The following is a 16,556-nucleotide window of genomic DNA, read 5'->3' as shown; positions in this document are numbered from 1 at the left end:
TGGAAAGTAGCTATTTTCTAAGCCTCTCAGGAGAAAATTTAACATCAGATAGTATGAACCTCATCTTACAAATTAACTGCATTTGAAGACAGTAAATAACCTTTACCTCAATGCTACATTAGCCACTTTGGTCTTTTAGAGGTACCACATGTTAACAAAACGAATCCAAAGTAAATAAAAATGTCTATAATGGATTCTTTAGTATAGAGTAACTATTACACTTAGTTGTAAACATAAGCACTTTTAGCAAAGGCAACCATTCAAAAAATTCTAAAACATATGTTAAAATAACTGCTAAATCATAAAAGCATCCCTATGGATGGTACGAAAAATATATTTTTTTACACTTACATACCTATACCTGCATTTGGAAGAGGTGCCTATCTGGAAACTTGAGAAGGTTTATAAGAGACTAAAAAGTGTTCAATAGGTTTGCTGCCTAATGATCAAACTCCATAAACATCCAAAGCCATATGCATTGTTCTGCACAAAGAACCACGGTCTGGACAAATTTTATGAATGGCACAGGACAAACAGATGCCTGGGGTGTTCTTTTAATTTCTTTTCATCTGTGTCATATAAAATATTTATGTTAGTTTGTTTTAAACATTGAGAGTTTGATATAAATCCTCTATGAAGAAACTGCAGAAATAAAGAGATCATGGATAAGACTGGTATTACGGGTAAGTCATATGGTTTTCCTACATGTGTTGAGAATTTTAGCATGGTGCAATCTTCTACAATGAACAATGAATCTGAAGGTGGGGGTTAAGACCCAGTTCTTCAGTCATCAATTTATGTTGTCTAGAACCATCACTCATACACTGTATTGTCCAAGTCTAAGAGTATATATACCACCTTCACTAAATGTGATTCCATGCTCTAGTTAAGTATAGAAATTGTATAAAATTTTGGATGGGAAATAAAAAGCAATATCTTGTCCTCGTGAAACAAAAACAACAACAACTGTGGTAAGATCACCACTACCTCTGCATTTCTTAAGGACATTCCTAAAGCTAATAATGTCTCTTCTCTCAGTAAAAATGGGTTTCTGTATTTCCCCTCAATTCTCTCTACTAATAATTGCTTTCTTACTGAAACTAGAAGTATTAGCATTTCTCTTAAGAAATATAAGCCAAGCGGGAAAAACCACTGTCTACCCAGTTCATGCTAGGATTTCAATCAAACTCCTCTGCTTAAGGGAATTCCCAGATCATAGCCTATGGGATGTTTAGAGTCGCCTTTCCTTCACTTTGTGTACAGTTCTTAAAAACAAATTGAAGTAAACAGGAAAATAACTCTCTAACTTGAGAAACTGAATACCCTTCCAGGCAGCATGAGATCTGATTTTTAGCCTCCATGTCAACAAGTAATAGGGCATCACTACATGCAAATTGAAGCATTAAGCACATCCTGACGCACACATTACACAAGCAATCCACATCCTGAAGTTTAATGCTCCGAACTTTCCCATGGCAGATAACTTTACTGCAGAATAACTCTTGGAGGTTGAGGACAGATTAAGCTAATGGTTGAGGGAAGTCTCAGCACCGAATCTCTCACTGTCACTAGGTGGATGCAAAGGAAATGAGTCAGGGCACTTTTCAGGTGAAAATTAGTTCAAGGACAGCCCTTTAGTGCCTTTCAATGTAATCCACCTTAGACATAGTAGCTAGCTAACAGTATGTTTGAGCTTAATGCATGCTAAGTATCAAGTGTGGATGCAAATGTGGCACGTAATAGGGCCAACTGACCTCCATCCTGAATCGATTGTGTAATTGTACGGTCTTACCAATGCCAATACCAACGCCCTGGCACTCCACAGACCCTTGATATAGTTCTGACCCACTACTGGGGGAAGGAGATACAGCTTTAAAACTCCCATCAGGCAAAGGAGAGAAATATTATTTCATGGCCAGAGGAAGTATACATACCGAGAGAGAGTACACCTACCAAGGGGAATGAGACCACCAACATTTGTTTTATAAACTAGACTCAGTTTCTAGTATTTTTCTTACAAAGCCTCCAAAACAAAATATTTTCTTGTGTTCCAATGGAATATTTTCTTCGCTAATGGAAGAATATCTTCCAATTTTTGTTTTGGAGAGAAAAAAGAAAAATCATTGAAAAAAATCTGTTTCACCCAAAACAATCTCTCAGCTTTCACTCTCCCGACATTTTTCTGGTTCGCTGCCAAAACAAAACCCCCATTATCTGCACAACCTAAGTGCTCAGTCATTTGCAACAGCAAAAAGATCCTTGAAAAATTGATGATTTATATTTCCGGTGTCTAATGCGAAACATGACAAGTTTGCCTTTATCTCTTTACCAGTTGCGTTTCAGCAGCAGCCACTCTGACATGCTTGTGTTCATTGCAGCTCAGTTCACAAGAAGACAGGCAAAGTAGGGGTTGAAAACAAAGGGCTACATTAATATCATTATGAGGAAAAAAACAAACCAAAGCAAACAAACCCAACATACAGACAGCATTTTTCAGAAGTTTTAAGAGCTTACAATAAAAGTAGGGTGGGTGTTGAGGAAACAAACAAAAATTTATTCCTTTGGAAACCTTAATCTGCTTTCTATCCTCTTTCTGTCTGTTTCCCCATAGGTCTACATCCATCATTCTGCTGCTTCTAAAGCTTCTTTCAGATTATCTTCTCTTGTTTTTGTTCACAAGAGAGTCTTTTCCACACTGGGCTCGCTCTTAGTATCAATCATGATCCTTCTGTGTTGACAGATTAACAAACAAGAACCAAGTCTGTTTTAGTAGTTCCTAGTGGCATATGAAGCAGGCACAGAAATTTAGTTATGTTATTATTTCAACAGATCACCTCTAGCTCTTGTTGTAGCAAATTTTTATATCAGGCAAGACACAAAGTGAGCTCCCTGTAGCTACCACAGAACTTCAGCACCAATTTATCTCCTAGAGATCGTATGAATTAAAAAGAAGGTATAAAAGAAACTCTTCAAAATCCAGCTAGCCCTTTAATTTCACGGTCATGCACAATTTTTGTTTTTAAATGCTACATATGAAAAAGACAAAAACAGTATGAGGGTTTGATATTTCACTTACTAACATAATATACATTCCAGATATCAAATTCATCCTCCTACCCTTCCTTTTTCTTCCTCCCTGTAGGAGACAATCTCAGCATCCCCCAAGCTTCTTTTATATTAACTTCTATGCTGCGTTCTTATAAAACCCTCCCAAGTTTTCTCTGAATGTGACTGCTGTTTGATTATTGGGAGTCAAACAGCTGTTCTAAATTTGTGGTGTCAGCACGGAGACTCATTTTATTTCAACTCAGCACATGTGAATTTATTTTAGTTATACATTTATCTACACATTTCGTTGTTTATATTTATGTATTCTTACTTTGTAATTTATATTATTCAACACTGAGCACTACTCAGAAGCTAACGGCAACAGTCCGATAGTATGATCCAAACAGGGGCTAACAAAAGGCTTGCTAATTAATAAGAAGTAGCAGAAGGGTCACAGATCTCTTATGCCGAAGCCTCCTGTTAGCCTCTTCTTACTTGCTGCTACTTCCTTGGAATGTTTGCACATGCTCAACAGTAATTATCTCCCCTATGAAACCCAGGGAGCCAGGCCTACTGTCAAATCCCACACCTTACTGCACATTGCTAACATAGTTGTCTTTAAAAAACATGTGTCAACTATGTGGCAAAAAAAAAAAAAAAGCTACAGAAAACCCTTGTTTGGCATTTGCAAACCGGGACACCTCTCCCGCTGTAAGAAGCTTGCAGAATTTGTGAACGTCTAAGGCATTTGTTTATAAGGTGGGATTAGTAAAGAAGAGAGCTTTTCACTGCTTTGTCCAAAATACAGAATTTGACTGGACTCTTATTTCTGCACAATGTGTGACTCCAATTACATCACTCTGCTTGGTGCGGGAACAGGCTGAGGCAGCATATGGAAAGAATCACGAGTACAGATCCCCTCGGCCAAAAACGCACTTCTGGTGGGGAGTGCTCTAGGGGCTGGTCAGAGATAACGTGCCAGAAAACTCATCTATATCCCCTGTTCTCTGGAAAATAAGATAATAATGGCTTAAATACAAGGACAAACTTTCCCTAAGATTTTAGAGAGCATCTAGATATCAAATCCCAGGAAAACCAAGTCGGTTATTTAACACCATCTTTTAATTTTTAAAGGCAAAACCATTAAAGTTCATCTATTTTTACTGAAATACTAATGCAGTAGGTTTCCCTGCTCTTGCTAGTCTCCAAAACATCGTCTGGTCCCATATTCCCATATGATTTTGAATGATTGTTATAGTTAGCTATTAGCCATTGCCCCTTTGTTTATTTTAAAATGTAAACCTACTCCAGGATGTAGCAATTACAGATGCTCTGTTAGGAGCAGCATGCCTATCAGCATTGGTTGTTATGACAAACAGCTCAAGCTCTGTTAGCCTACATGAATGGGAATGCAATTAAGGGTGTACTTTATTATGTGATATAAAATGACCACTGTTAATTGATGAGAAAAGTGCTTAATTACATGCCCCTTCCACGCGCCTATCTGTTATCAGTAGACTTTCTCATAATTGTATTCTGAGATTTTGAACCATAGTTGGACTGTCAAGGATTCTCATAAATGTAAAGATGAAATTTTAAATGTCAGGCTCCTTAATCTCCTGACATGCTAGGACAAATAACTAGTGTCATGTTAAACTACTTATTCTATGCAACTACTGCACACACTACAAAAATATACTTTTGCTTTCTGGAAAGGCTTAGATTCTGTTTAATATCTCTGCAAAAATTAGAGGAAACACATCCAACTGTTTTTTGTTTTGTTTTGTTTTGGGTTTATTCTAGCATTATTTTAGAGTCAATGCCATGCCAGCACATCAAAAGAAATCCAGATTAGACTGTTGAAAGAATGAAGCTGACAACAAGAAATCTATACAACTGCCAGTTTTAACTTTCCAACGCAGGTTGATGAATCCCTCAGTGATAAAAAGACATTTTTTCAGGCAATTTACATGGCAGTCTATGCACCTACATTATAGAGGAACTCTAGGGAGAGAAAAGTTCCTCCGTTTTACTTCTCTTACTGATACTTCTCTGGACAATCCGTCTTTCCTGAAGGTGTTTTGGCAGATGATTGTCCTAACATTTAAGGCTCCAAACTTGGGCAACATCAAACCTGCTCCTTCTTTCCACCCTCCTGATCAGAACATGTGTACCCTCAAATTATTTAATAAAGATAACATTTGTAATATATCATCCAGAATGCTATTTGCCCCAAAGTCCAAGGTAAACTAAACAAGCCTAAATAGACTGAATAACATTTTTTTTTTTAATCTCTCTGTTACTATGATTTTGCCAGAACAGTTAACGTACAGTCTTAAGCAGTGCTTTAGATGCCATAACATCTAAACTGCCTGCTAGTAGTGCTCAGGCCACAACTCCCCTATTTGCCGTGTTTGTTCTCCAAGTCTTATCCTAAGTGTAACATGTTTTGCTAGTACTTTTTAGTTGAGTTTCTTACGAAAAGCAGATTTGCACAATCTGTCTGTTCATTCCTTCAGCTTTTGAACCTGCTGACCTTTTTGAGCAAAGCCAGGCAGAACAGTACATGCCTCAGAGATGTTACGTTCTTACACTTTTCCTGACAAGGGAGAGGGATCTATATTACTGACATCACTCATGGAGCTATAGTGTGAACTCCATGTTGACAGCATTCAGCCATAGGTTCTCAGGGGAAAAACAAAAATGGAAACCAGGTCTATGTTTCCGTCACAGCATCTGAAGAGACAGACAGCTGGAGCTTATACAAAGGCCAGGTTACCCCAGCCCTGTCACCTCTGTTTTTTTCCTTCTGTACTTCCCCTCCTAGGTGCACTGCACCCACTTCTTTTGCAAAGCAGAGAACCTCGATTAAACCTTGATTGTTTGCTACCAACACGTCTACATCAGAAGGGAAAGACAGGGAAAGCATGGCTTCTCTTTCATCAAGGTAATGCAAGATACTTCCTTAAGAAAAACAGTAGTTTTGGGGAAGTAAATATTATCTAAGTCAAGGGGAAAGAGGATATCTGCTCAGTTCTGATTGGTATCTGGTCAGCTGGGACAAAAGAGGGCATTATGGTAAGGGAGAGAGGAACCACAGTTAAAGCAGGGCAGGAATCACTGGACAGAAGGAACTGAAATGAGGTTGTTGAGAAGTGAGTGAGATGTAGGAAACCGACAAAAACAGACACAAATAAGTTCAACTACTCTAAATATTACTTCCTCCTCTTTCTTATTCCATTAAATCAGGTGGCCATGTAACTATGTGTTTACACTGCTCAAAGCAAGTTAAGAAAGAGTGCGAACAATGGAAATAGGGAGGAAGATGTTGACTTTGGAGCAGTCCATAGGTCCTGTTAAAGATGGTTACACGTTCTCGGGTTCACCTCTGTACAGCTCTGTCCCTCTGCCAGTGTGCCAGGAGAAACACAGACTGCCTCTGGAGGTAAGAAAGACTGAAGCTTTGCATTGCTATGCCTCAGTGGAAGGTTTTGGAAATTATCACCATCCTGTTGTGCCAGTACTTCCCAACTCCCATGTGTCATCTCTTCTGTGACATACATGCAACTTAAGCTCAGTGCATCCTTCCTCTCTCCTACCACTTCTTTTTTTCTGGTTCCGGTATTTCTGTGGCATTCACCACTTTAACATTTGGTACAGGGCAACCACAACACTGTAATGCCTTTTAAATCATACCCATGAGGAGGATATGAATGCCAAGTTATGTGAGTTCGAATCCAGCATAATTCCAATTACTGTGCATGGATGGATGCCATTTATAGGATGCCACTAGTTGGTCTCCACCCAAAAAAGGTAGAGAATAGTAGTTTGAGCAATGAATACTGCTTGAACACCTAATGCATCCTCCTGTACTGACTAGAAAAATCTGACTCAGAGTCCTGCTGAGCTGCTGCCATCATGGAGCTGCTGCCATCACGGAGCTGCTGCCACAGAGGGGAGCGGTGCCCCATCGCAGCTCCAGTTCGCTGCCCTGGGCAGAAGCCGCTGTTCTAGCAAAGGCCACATTTCCATCCTCTGACCCCCTCACAGAGGCAGCAACCCTGGGGCACAGTCTGCAAGGTGCACTGAGAGGCAACTGCTGCAGGTGGGTAGGGAAATGCATCTGTTTGAGAAAACAAAAGGGAGGTAACTTGCTAGTGGGTATGAAAAAGGAAGGTAAGGAGAAAGAGAGAGACCTTGGGGCCCCAATTGCTAGACTCACTGGTATAGTGAAAACATTGACTTCTGCCCCATCGAAAGAGTGTGGCACAGTGAGGACAGAGTAACCTGCGGATGACAACTCACGTCCAGGTAAAGTTAATCTGGGAGGTGGTCATCAACATGCTAGTTATTCAGGCAGTTCCAGCAACCAGATGAACAACTAGATTTATCGTGTCCTAGTATGTCTTAGGGAGAGGCCCAAGAAATGTACAGCAAAGTAGAGTTGCAGCTCTGAATGGAAGATCAGCTAGATGTTAGAGCAGACTGCAGAAACTCAGTCTCATTTTTATTACCTACATCTAATTATACCTTTTTCATAGGTTCCCCTTTCCTGAATTCTTCCTAAGGAAGAATTACCCAAAAGAAATGTACAAATCTGGAAAAAGGGAGAAAAAAAAGTAACACTTTTAATGCTTCTTTCCAAGAATCAGATGTGAAACCTGGCTTCTGATTGGCGGCAGTTTCGGATTTTTTTTTTTTTTTTTTACTGTAGAGCAGTTAGGATGGTACACAAAGGGTCATGCTCCTTCTTTCAGCATTAATTTGCAACACGGTATATCCAGTGAAGGTGAAAAGCTGTGTGGCAGCACTGCTGGTCCAGATGAGGGTAAACGCATTCAGCAAGTTAGTCACTGTTAAACTGAACGTTAGCACAACTGAAATAATTTAGGCAATTCACTCATCCACTCACTTCTCCAACTGCAAGCAGTTTATACAGTAAGAATGACTTAAAAAAAAGAAAGGACAAAAATCTACCAACTAGGCTGAGCCGCCATCCTCTCCATGTAATCCTTGGCCATGTTGATGGCCTCGATGTTTTCAGGGTAGAGCACACAGAACATTGCCAGGGCCCCGAGGTTGTTGCCATAAATTTCATTCCACCGAGCGCTGAACTCCTTCGGGTCCCAGGGAGGAAGGTACTCCAGAGGATTCGACAGCATTGTTTGCACGGCCTCGATCAGACGAGCTGCAATGTGCTGGTGCGTGGTGGTGGCCTGGAGACGCAGAACCTCCATGTCCCCTTTGGAAAAGTAAAGCATGGGGTAGCTGTCGTAGTTGGCATTGACAAAGGGAACCATCACGTCCGGGTCTTCCCTGGTGCCGTAGACAAAGGCGAAGCAAACCACGTGTATGAAAAACACACTTGGGGCTCCCCGTGTGTGAGTCCTCATTGTGGCATCAGATCTCCAAGTCTCAATGGCAGCCAAACCATCTTTGAAATATCCTACGGCAGATGGGCGTGAAAGAGAGAGTTAGAAAATGCATCTGTGAGACACTGTAATTCAGGACGCTCACTAGGAAATACAATTCCATCTAGACTTAAAAAACACCACGTATTGTCCAGATGGCTTTCAAATCTTTTCTATATGAGCACTTCAGACAAAATATCTATTGAGCAATACATCCTAAAGAAAAACCTATACAGTTTAAAGAAAGCTCCTCCCTCCCACATCTTTCCCTCTAGTAGCCAATATGAATAGAAGGAACACACTGACTGATCTTCCACTCTAGATTTCAAATAATTCTAACGGTGCCTAACACAAAGCACTGCTGACTGTACTGGCAAGCGCACAAGGGCTGGAGAGGAGGAGGAAGGGGGAGAGCCAGGGAGCTTGTGCTGGCAGCAGCCAAGCCTGCGTGCTGCCTTGGCTGATGTTAGCAGCTGGAGAGGGAAAGACGAGGAATGCTGGAGGTTTGTGCCGGGGTCATTTTATACTGTGCTCGAGGCCTCCGGTTCTGACACGTCCTCGTTTCCCCAAAAAAAAAAAAAAAAAAAAAAAAAAAAAGAAAAGAGAAGTCTGAAAGAAAAAAAGAGAAAGAGAAAGCGGCGGAGCCTTAGAAAAACAGCTGAAATACCTTGCCTTTAGGACATTTAGGTTTATTGCATCACTATTTTTATAATTACTATTATTATTATTCTAAGGGGCTCTCCATTTTGCATGTGGAGATTTACTGACAGCTACCAAGAAGGCTGAATGTTAAATCAAAGTGCATATTTTCCTACATACATGACTTCCCTAAATACGTTCAAATGTACAATCTATGCAGAGGTTAAATGCAAGTATTTAAAATAGTAAGTTACTTCTTGCAAATTACCAACTATCTAGCCTGGAGTCCCTGATAAAACATGGCCAGGATTCCCCTGAGGAAAGCCAGCAAATTCCTAGAATTCTTCCAAGGGGAAAGGTTACAGAAAGCAGACCCAAGAGAGACAGTTTTATGTAAATAATGAACAGTAGTTTTCAATTATTAAAACGAGAAATAGAAGGAAAGAAAACCTAAAAACAAATATGAAATGTTTCTTCCATGGAAAACCTGTTTCACAGGATTCAGACATAAAACTTGTATGAAGCTGAAGTACAAAGCAACCTTTTTTTTCCCCACAGCTGTAGATGCCAAAATTTTCTAACAGAAACTTAGGCTGCTAAAACCTTATTTTGAGACCCACATCCTGATTCAACAATGTCATTAATATGTGCATAGACGATGAGGCAACCCTGATAGACCAGGCCCTTCAGCAACTACTGCATATACAGACCTGCAAGGTGCTTGTGTTCAGCTTCTAAAATTAATTTGGGAGCAAGCAAATTTGGCCAAGATGTACATCTTTTCTTGTGCATTCCTGCCTAGGGTAAAAAGAATATTGCACCCTGTAACTGCCTACATTTATGTATCACAGTGCGCAGCATAATTACTTTAACAGAGTATAATGAAATATGACATTTTCATAGTATTTTAATGCATTTTGCAGGTAAGTTTTGCCCTTTTTTGGATGTAAACCAATAACTACAGGACACGTTATGGAGATCACAGGGTGGCTTATTTGATTATACTTTTACTATATCTACATATTCTCTCACCACATACACACATATAAAGAAACATACACCATAGTTTATCTGAACATACTCATGTCTACTCGTATTCTCATCTATAAATAAGGAAACCATACAACAGTACATTTTGAAAGGAAGGAGGCAAAACCAGCCAAACTGGTACATCATGTTTGAAATGTCTTTTTTTTTAACTGTTGAGAAGAGCTGCTTTTAAAGCCCTTATGATTCCTCAGAACTAGGGAAAGAGGAAAGAACCTAAAAAAAAAATTCTGGGGGAAAAAAAAAGAAAACAAAAGATGCCTGTAGCTTTTCCTGTGATCATCATACACTGGAAGAAGTTTCCTGGTTTATGCAATCAGAAAAAAATCCCAGCAAGCAGTAAGGATTAAGCACACACATAAATTTAGGGATGGTTTTAAGAGTTCTCTAAATTAGGGTTTTTCTGACCAGAGATTAAAGAACATACAGGAAGGCTGCCCAGAACTCCCTCTTTGTAAATCTGGACACACATTTCCCAACATTTCGCCGGCAACAAACAACTTCAGTGTTGTCTAAAATTCATATTGTGTGTTTTAAGAATTTAATAACACCCCTCATTTTACCCCCTTATGCATGTGTGTATTTAATAAAGTAAATCCTTTTTTACCTCATGCATGAGAAGCAACCACCATACCACATTGTTTAGAATAACAACAGCATAACTGGAAACTTGCTCTACAGTAAATTCATAGGGAGCATATTCAGAGTCAAGATCTGGAAGAAAGTCAATAGGGATCGACGAAAGCAGGACTACAAAGTCGTTCTTATTTATTCTTGATTAGATCACACTGACACCTTTCCTATGACATGAAGACAATAACCCCTGGCAGCCACGACTCAGTAAGGCCAGTGAGCCCTGTTCCGTAACTTTTCAAGGCCCAGGCTGGCATGACAGGTGGACAGGAGGAGGCAGCAAGAGAAGAGTCCACCTTCCTTCCCGTGCAAACCTCTGTGGAGGCACCAGCCACAACCACGTGGAGAGAATGCCCCAAGAAGGTCCCAGGACAGGCTGAGAGAGTTGGGGTTGTTCAGCCTGGAGAAGAGAAGGCTCCAAGAAGACCTTACTGTGGCTTTGCAGTACTTAAAAGGGGCCGATAAGAAAGATGGGGACAGACTTTTTAGAAGGGCCTGCTACAACAGGACAAGAGGTAATGGTTTTAAACTAAAGGAGGGGAGATTGAGGCTAGACATGAGGAAGAATTTTTTTACAATGAGGGTGGTGAAACACTGGACCAGGTTACCCAGGGAGGTGGTAGATGCCCCATCCCTGGAGACATTCAAGGCCAGGCTGGATGAGACTCTGAGCAATCTGATCTAATTGAAGATGTCCCTGCTCATTGCAGGGGGTTGGACTAGATAACCTTGGAAGGTCCCTTCCAACCCAAGCCATTCTATGTTTCTATGATGATTCTAGGGCATGACTATGGCTCAAACTGTCCTACAGAGTGAGGAGACAGATGTTGCACATTTGCTCATCTGTGATGTCCTTTTAAAAGCAGGACCAGCAAAAGTAGTAATAATGAAATGATCACAAAACTCCACATAGAACAAACATGTAGATCTGCAATAAAAACTATCACCCGGGTAGTGACGAAATACAAACTGCACGGTTCTGTATACAGCCATGACAAACCACTCCCATAAGGATTTCAAATTGCAGAACTGCGTCCAACCACACCCACCATCAAGCACTTCACTGCCTAGGACAAGACCTGAGCACACACTTCACTGCCTTACTGACTCAGTCAGGTAACTCCAAAGGGCTAATGGACATGATCATCCTTCCTCAGTTCAGTAGCTGTTTAGAAACTACACTGATTGATAAGATATATAGAAAACACTTCGAAAATTAGCAGGTGGTTGCCAAAGAAGGAAAGTACCTTCAGCAGATGAATGTGACCAAAAATAACAACATTTAGGGACTATTTAAAATTCATTACAATGGTATAGATATACCTGTGCAGAAAACAAACACCACAAAAACAAACAAACAAACGCCACATCCCACAAGCCAGAAACACTGACGCAGAATGCATATTTAGCTGCGTTGAACGCTATATTTTGATGTTTCCTTAGGTAACTCACTTGCATACTGAAAGCTAAAGAAACTCATAGTACTGTTCGAAAACACACATACAAACCTTGACTATCTGCAGAGCTTAGGTGAAGCCAGACATATAGATAACTAGCCATATTAGCTCCAACTCACCAGTTTTAAGTGAACCTGCCACAAGTTTGTTTCATGCGCAGGGCTCAGAAGAAGAGGAGCTTGGGCTCTCTGATCACTTAAATCACACGCAAAATACCATTTTTTAAAGTTAAAAGAATTCCTTCCTCTCATATTACACTACATCATTACCAGCCACATCTTCCAAGAAAAACTGTACCAAACAACTCAACCTTTTCTGAAAATGGGGGGGTTTATTCAGCTTAGAAAACATGACCTGATAAAGTATTAAATTGAAAGGAGGCTGAAGGATGCTTTCCCATTGAAGAAAATGCTATGAGCTTCGAGAAGGCTCTCACTTAGTCCTAGACTGAAAGAGCATTTGCCATCATTTCCACTCCATTGCCAGCAGAAACAAACAGCAAAGGACATAACTTATTCTAGAAAAAAATCAGACTAAATCTTAACTATTTCAGTTCTCCTCATCTGCATTAATGACTAGATGTTCAGCTGCAGGAAAAAAAAAAAGGCATTGTGAAACTGATGCCACTAGCTAAACTGAACATTGATATTTACAAACAAGTTGACCAAATAAATTTGGTTTAATACACAATTTAAATGAAAAAAGAGGCCCTGTGTACTCCAGCCACTTGTGCATAGAAAGGCCGCTCCAGCAGTGACAGCAGAGGAGTGAGAGAGGGGGTGAGGGAAAGATAGCATCATTAGGACCCTTAGCCGGCATAACTATTCTTGAAACAATCTGACCTTCTTGTGAATCATTATCAAAATAAAAACATGAACTGTGGCTTCCTGCAGTATCAGTTCTGAAGAGCCACTATGCTTTGTGGATGCTTTTTGCTGGGACACTTGTATCGTCCTCTACCTCACTGTGTGCCCTGGGCAAAGCTAATGCTCAAACAGGAACAAGACTCTCCAGCCAGAAGAAGGTGGATGGAGTTACACTCTCGGTGAGAGCCGGGCTTCCCACTTCCATGCTATCTTTTCCTTCTAGATTGCTCAGGAGATGCTGCAGGCAAACTCCTGGCATCGCTGCTGCAGATACGCTGGCTTTCCTGTGAACCCTCCTGCAAAATACTGAGCTGTCTCCAGTGAAGTTAAGAGGAGCACTGACACTCTGCTCAAGTATGAAATCTCTATGCTTGTAAGAAAAAAAAGAAAAAAACATAGGTTTTAACTACTTTAAAACTCAAAATTACCATTTAAAGACTTATTTCCACAGATTTTACAACTTTCTGTCTTCTTTTGGGCAGTTCCTGTTTTTCACAAAGGCTACAGTTCTCAGTATCGCTACCTGAATTACCTCCACAAGTGTTACGGTAAGAATTGTGTACAAACATTTAATGGAAAATCTGTTCCACCATACTGACAAAAAACAAACCTTCAGGTTCAGCCTGCAAACCTTTACCTTAGACAGTGACCTCTGAATCAGCAAGAACTTAACTTTCATAAATATTTGCATAATTTCTTGATAAATTATTCAAAGTGAAACCAAGCTTTTAGAAAAAAAAATTTGTAATGCTTAGTCAGTTCCGAATTTCATGTTGAACAACAGTGTCATTCTACTTTTGTCACAACTTAAGTTACATGATAAGATCACCTTGTTAAGCCATTCAAAAGTACTAGCACTAAAAATAAAATAAGCCATTTTAGCATCCAATGCTAAAACAGCTAAGAGAGTCATAGATATTTTAACAAGAAATGTTCAACCACTAGCAACAGCTGCTGCCATACCTATACCATGAAACTAATAGGTAATGTTGCAACAAGACATGCACAGCATCTTGTTCCACTCAACGTAGATGGGTTTGCATCTTTTTGTACCGATGCTGACAGCTGCCAAAAAGTGGCTGCTTGCCACAAGGAGTGCTAGGCTGGATCACAGTGGAGAAAATCAAACTTCTATAGGAACTGTTTGCTGGCACTTGGTCCAAATACCTAAAATCATTAGCAAATCTTTTCACACACACTGTAGATGACTGTTGCTGATAAAGGAGTAGAATCTATAAAACTGAATTTATCGGTTGGAAATAGTGGTGTTTTAAAACCACGACATTATCAACTGGAGAGTTAATTTGTCCAACAATGTCAGTTTTACCGTTGATCTAAATATTTCGCAAACATATTTAAAAATGGGAGAGCAATTAAGTCCTCTAACTGAATCCCATGACATGTAAGTACTAAATAATTCACGCTAAGTCCATAAAAACAGAGAGGTGAAAGGGTCGATAGAGACTAATTCCCATATATTGCCATTTGGTTCCTATAGACTCACAGAAACATATCTGATATAGCAAAATTAGGCAGCAGATGGAGTGGGACCAAGAAAAGTATAAACTTATTTTTGTACTGTAACAATGATAATAAATCTACTGACCAAAGCCCCAAAGCTCCCACATCAGCAAGCAGCACTGCTGCGTCCCTCACAAAGCTGCAAGGCTGGACACCAGTGCAGGAAATTCGCATGTCCCCAGGCAACAGCAGTCGGGAGTCGTTTTTCCACCCTCCTTTTTGTCAGTCAGATAAAACACCAATGACCATCTGTCTCTCCAATAAAAATGCTGGAAAGGTATAAAAGTCACTGCTCGTAACTTGAAAAATATCTATTTTGACCCTAACCACCAGGGGACACGACTTCATGTCTTCCTCTGATTTTTTAACTACGAGAAATATGCTACATCACAATTATATAATGTCAAAGGTATTTAAAAGTTTAAATACTGAAATCCCAAATATAATTCAGAATTAAATCAACAATAAAATAAACTATAGCTAGAGCATAGCTCAAGTATCCAGGTGTTAGTATCGCACTTGTTCTGAAGCGGTCTGAAACACCTTAAAAGACGCTTTGAATCAACTTACATATCTGAATAACGGCTGTGTTATGAGAATCGTAAAGGCAACCAGAAACAACCAGTTTGTATAAGAATTATCAGTATATGACATCATGTCAGCAGTCAAGATTTTAACTCATGTCTGTCCTTTGATCTATACACAAAATTCAATGGGTCTATTTAGAGCAGTACCCAGCTGTGCGAGATCATCATTCTGGGGGAATGGAGGATTGCACGCATTCTCCACCATGCTACAGGCAGGACAGCAACTGCAAAGTATTTTTGTAAGTTTACAGCAGGATGTGTAAGGTATCTGTGACAGAAGTTTCATCTGCTTATTCCTTTAATTCGAAAGCTTATTTGTCTATTTCACCTCTGTATGTGTAAATTAACAGGGTATACACACCTGCACACTGACTGCGTAACCTTTTCTCTGCCTCAAGCAAAAACAAGATTTAAACTGTCTGCATGCCCAAACCATAATCTGTGAATCTGGAATTTTCTTCTATTTTATAGTTCATCCTACCGTATAAATGCTTTCTCAATAATTTTTTGATTGCACTAACCTTACTATCTGTAACCCTTACTGGGATCTTTGATTCCATACTTCACGGCATAGAATGAGTAAGAAAGTCATTTTGATGTGCAGAATCCTGACGGCAATCATTCCCAACCAGTACAGACACGCCTGCTATGGCATCCACATTCAGTGAATAAAAGCTTAGTCACTTTTACCATCAAAGATGTAAAACTACAAGCTACCACAGAAAGACTTCCTTTAAATCACCAGCATTTTTTATTTTATCCTGAGCTGAAGTACTTTGAAAAGGCCATTTCAGTAATTTAAAATATAGGTTTTTCTTTTCAGAAATGTTTTCATAAATGCTAACACTAATGGAAGACAGTTCGAGAATTTTTGTATAGGCCAAAAGGATATATTAACTACACTTGTCTGCTCCATAATGTCCCAGAAGTTAAACCTGCAAATCACTCATCCATCTCTTATATTGCAGCACATAGGACACTTTTGCGGCCCAGGACTACAATTATCATGGACACTGCAGAAACACAGAACAAAAGTCCCTGTAACAATTTGGGTGGTGACACGGTATTCATTCAGCAGCTGCCAAGAAGTAACGTTGTCTTCCTGGCCCAGGCACACGGATCCACTCAGGGGGTCTGTAAAAGTGTGAACCCGTAGGTGTGGGGCATCAGAAACCAGGCCTAGGGCCTCCTCTGACAGCAGCCTCCAACCCAAACGCGCAACCACGTCTCACAAGAGGGAGTGACAACCAACAGTATTTGACAACCAACAGTAAGACAAGGGGTAATGGGTTCAAGCTGGAACGCAAGAGGTTCCACTTAAATTTGAGAAGAAACTTCTTCTCAGTG

The 16,556-nt window shown here is 40.0% G+C and overlaps 1 protein-coding gene across 2 annotated transcripts in view; it reads right to left on the bottom strand.

Moving 5' to 3' along the window:
• Positions 1-16,556, bottom strand: part of DSE (dermatan sulfate epimerase) — a 38,064-nt gene that overhangs the window by 15,587 nt on the left and 5,921 nt on the right. For both annotated transcript variants that reach the window (XM_065631203.1, XM_065631202.1), the window contains exon 3: positions 8,026-8,494. In XM_065631203.1, the coding sequence (XP_065487275.1) occupies positions 8,026-8,441 (416 nt within the window). In that variant the 5' untranslated portion in view covers positions 8,442-8,494. The remainder of the gene's footprint in view (positions 1-8,025; positions 8,495-16,556) is intronic.

The sequence above is a fragment of the Caloenas nicobarica genome, chromosome 3 (assembly GCF_036013445.1).
Source record: "Caloenas nicobarica isolate bCalNic1 chromosome 3, bCalNic1.hap1, whole genome shotgun sequence".
NCBI classification, from domain to species: Eukaryota; Metazoa; Chordata; class Aves; order Columbiformes; family Columbidae; genus Caloenas; species Caloenas nicobarica.
The sequence above is the reverse complement of the archived record's forward strand: the minus strand, read 5'-3'. Positions and strand labels throughout refer to the sequence as shown.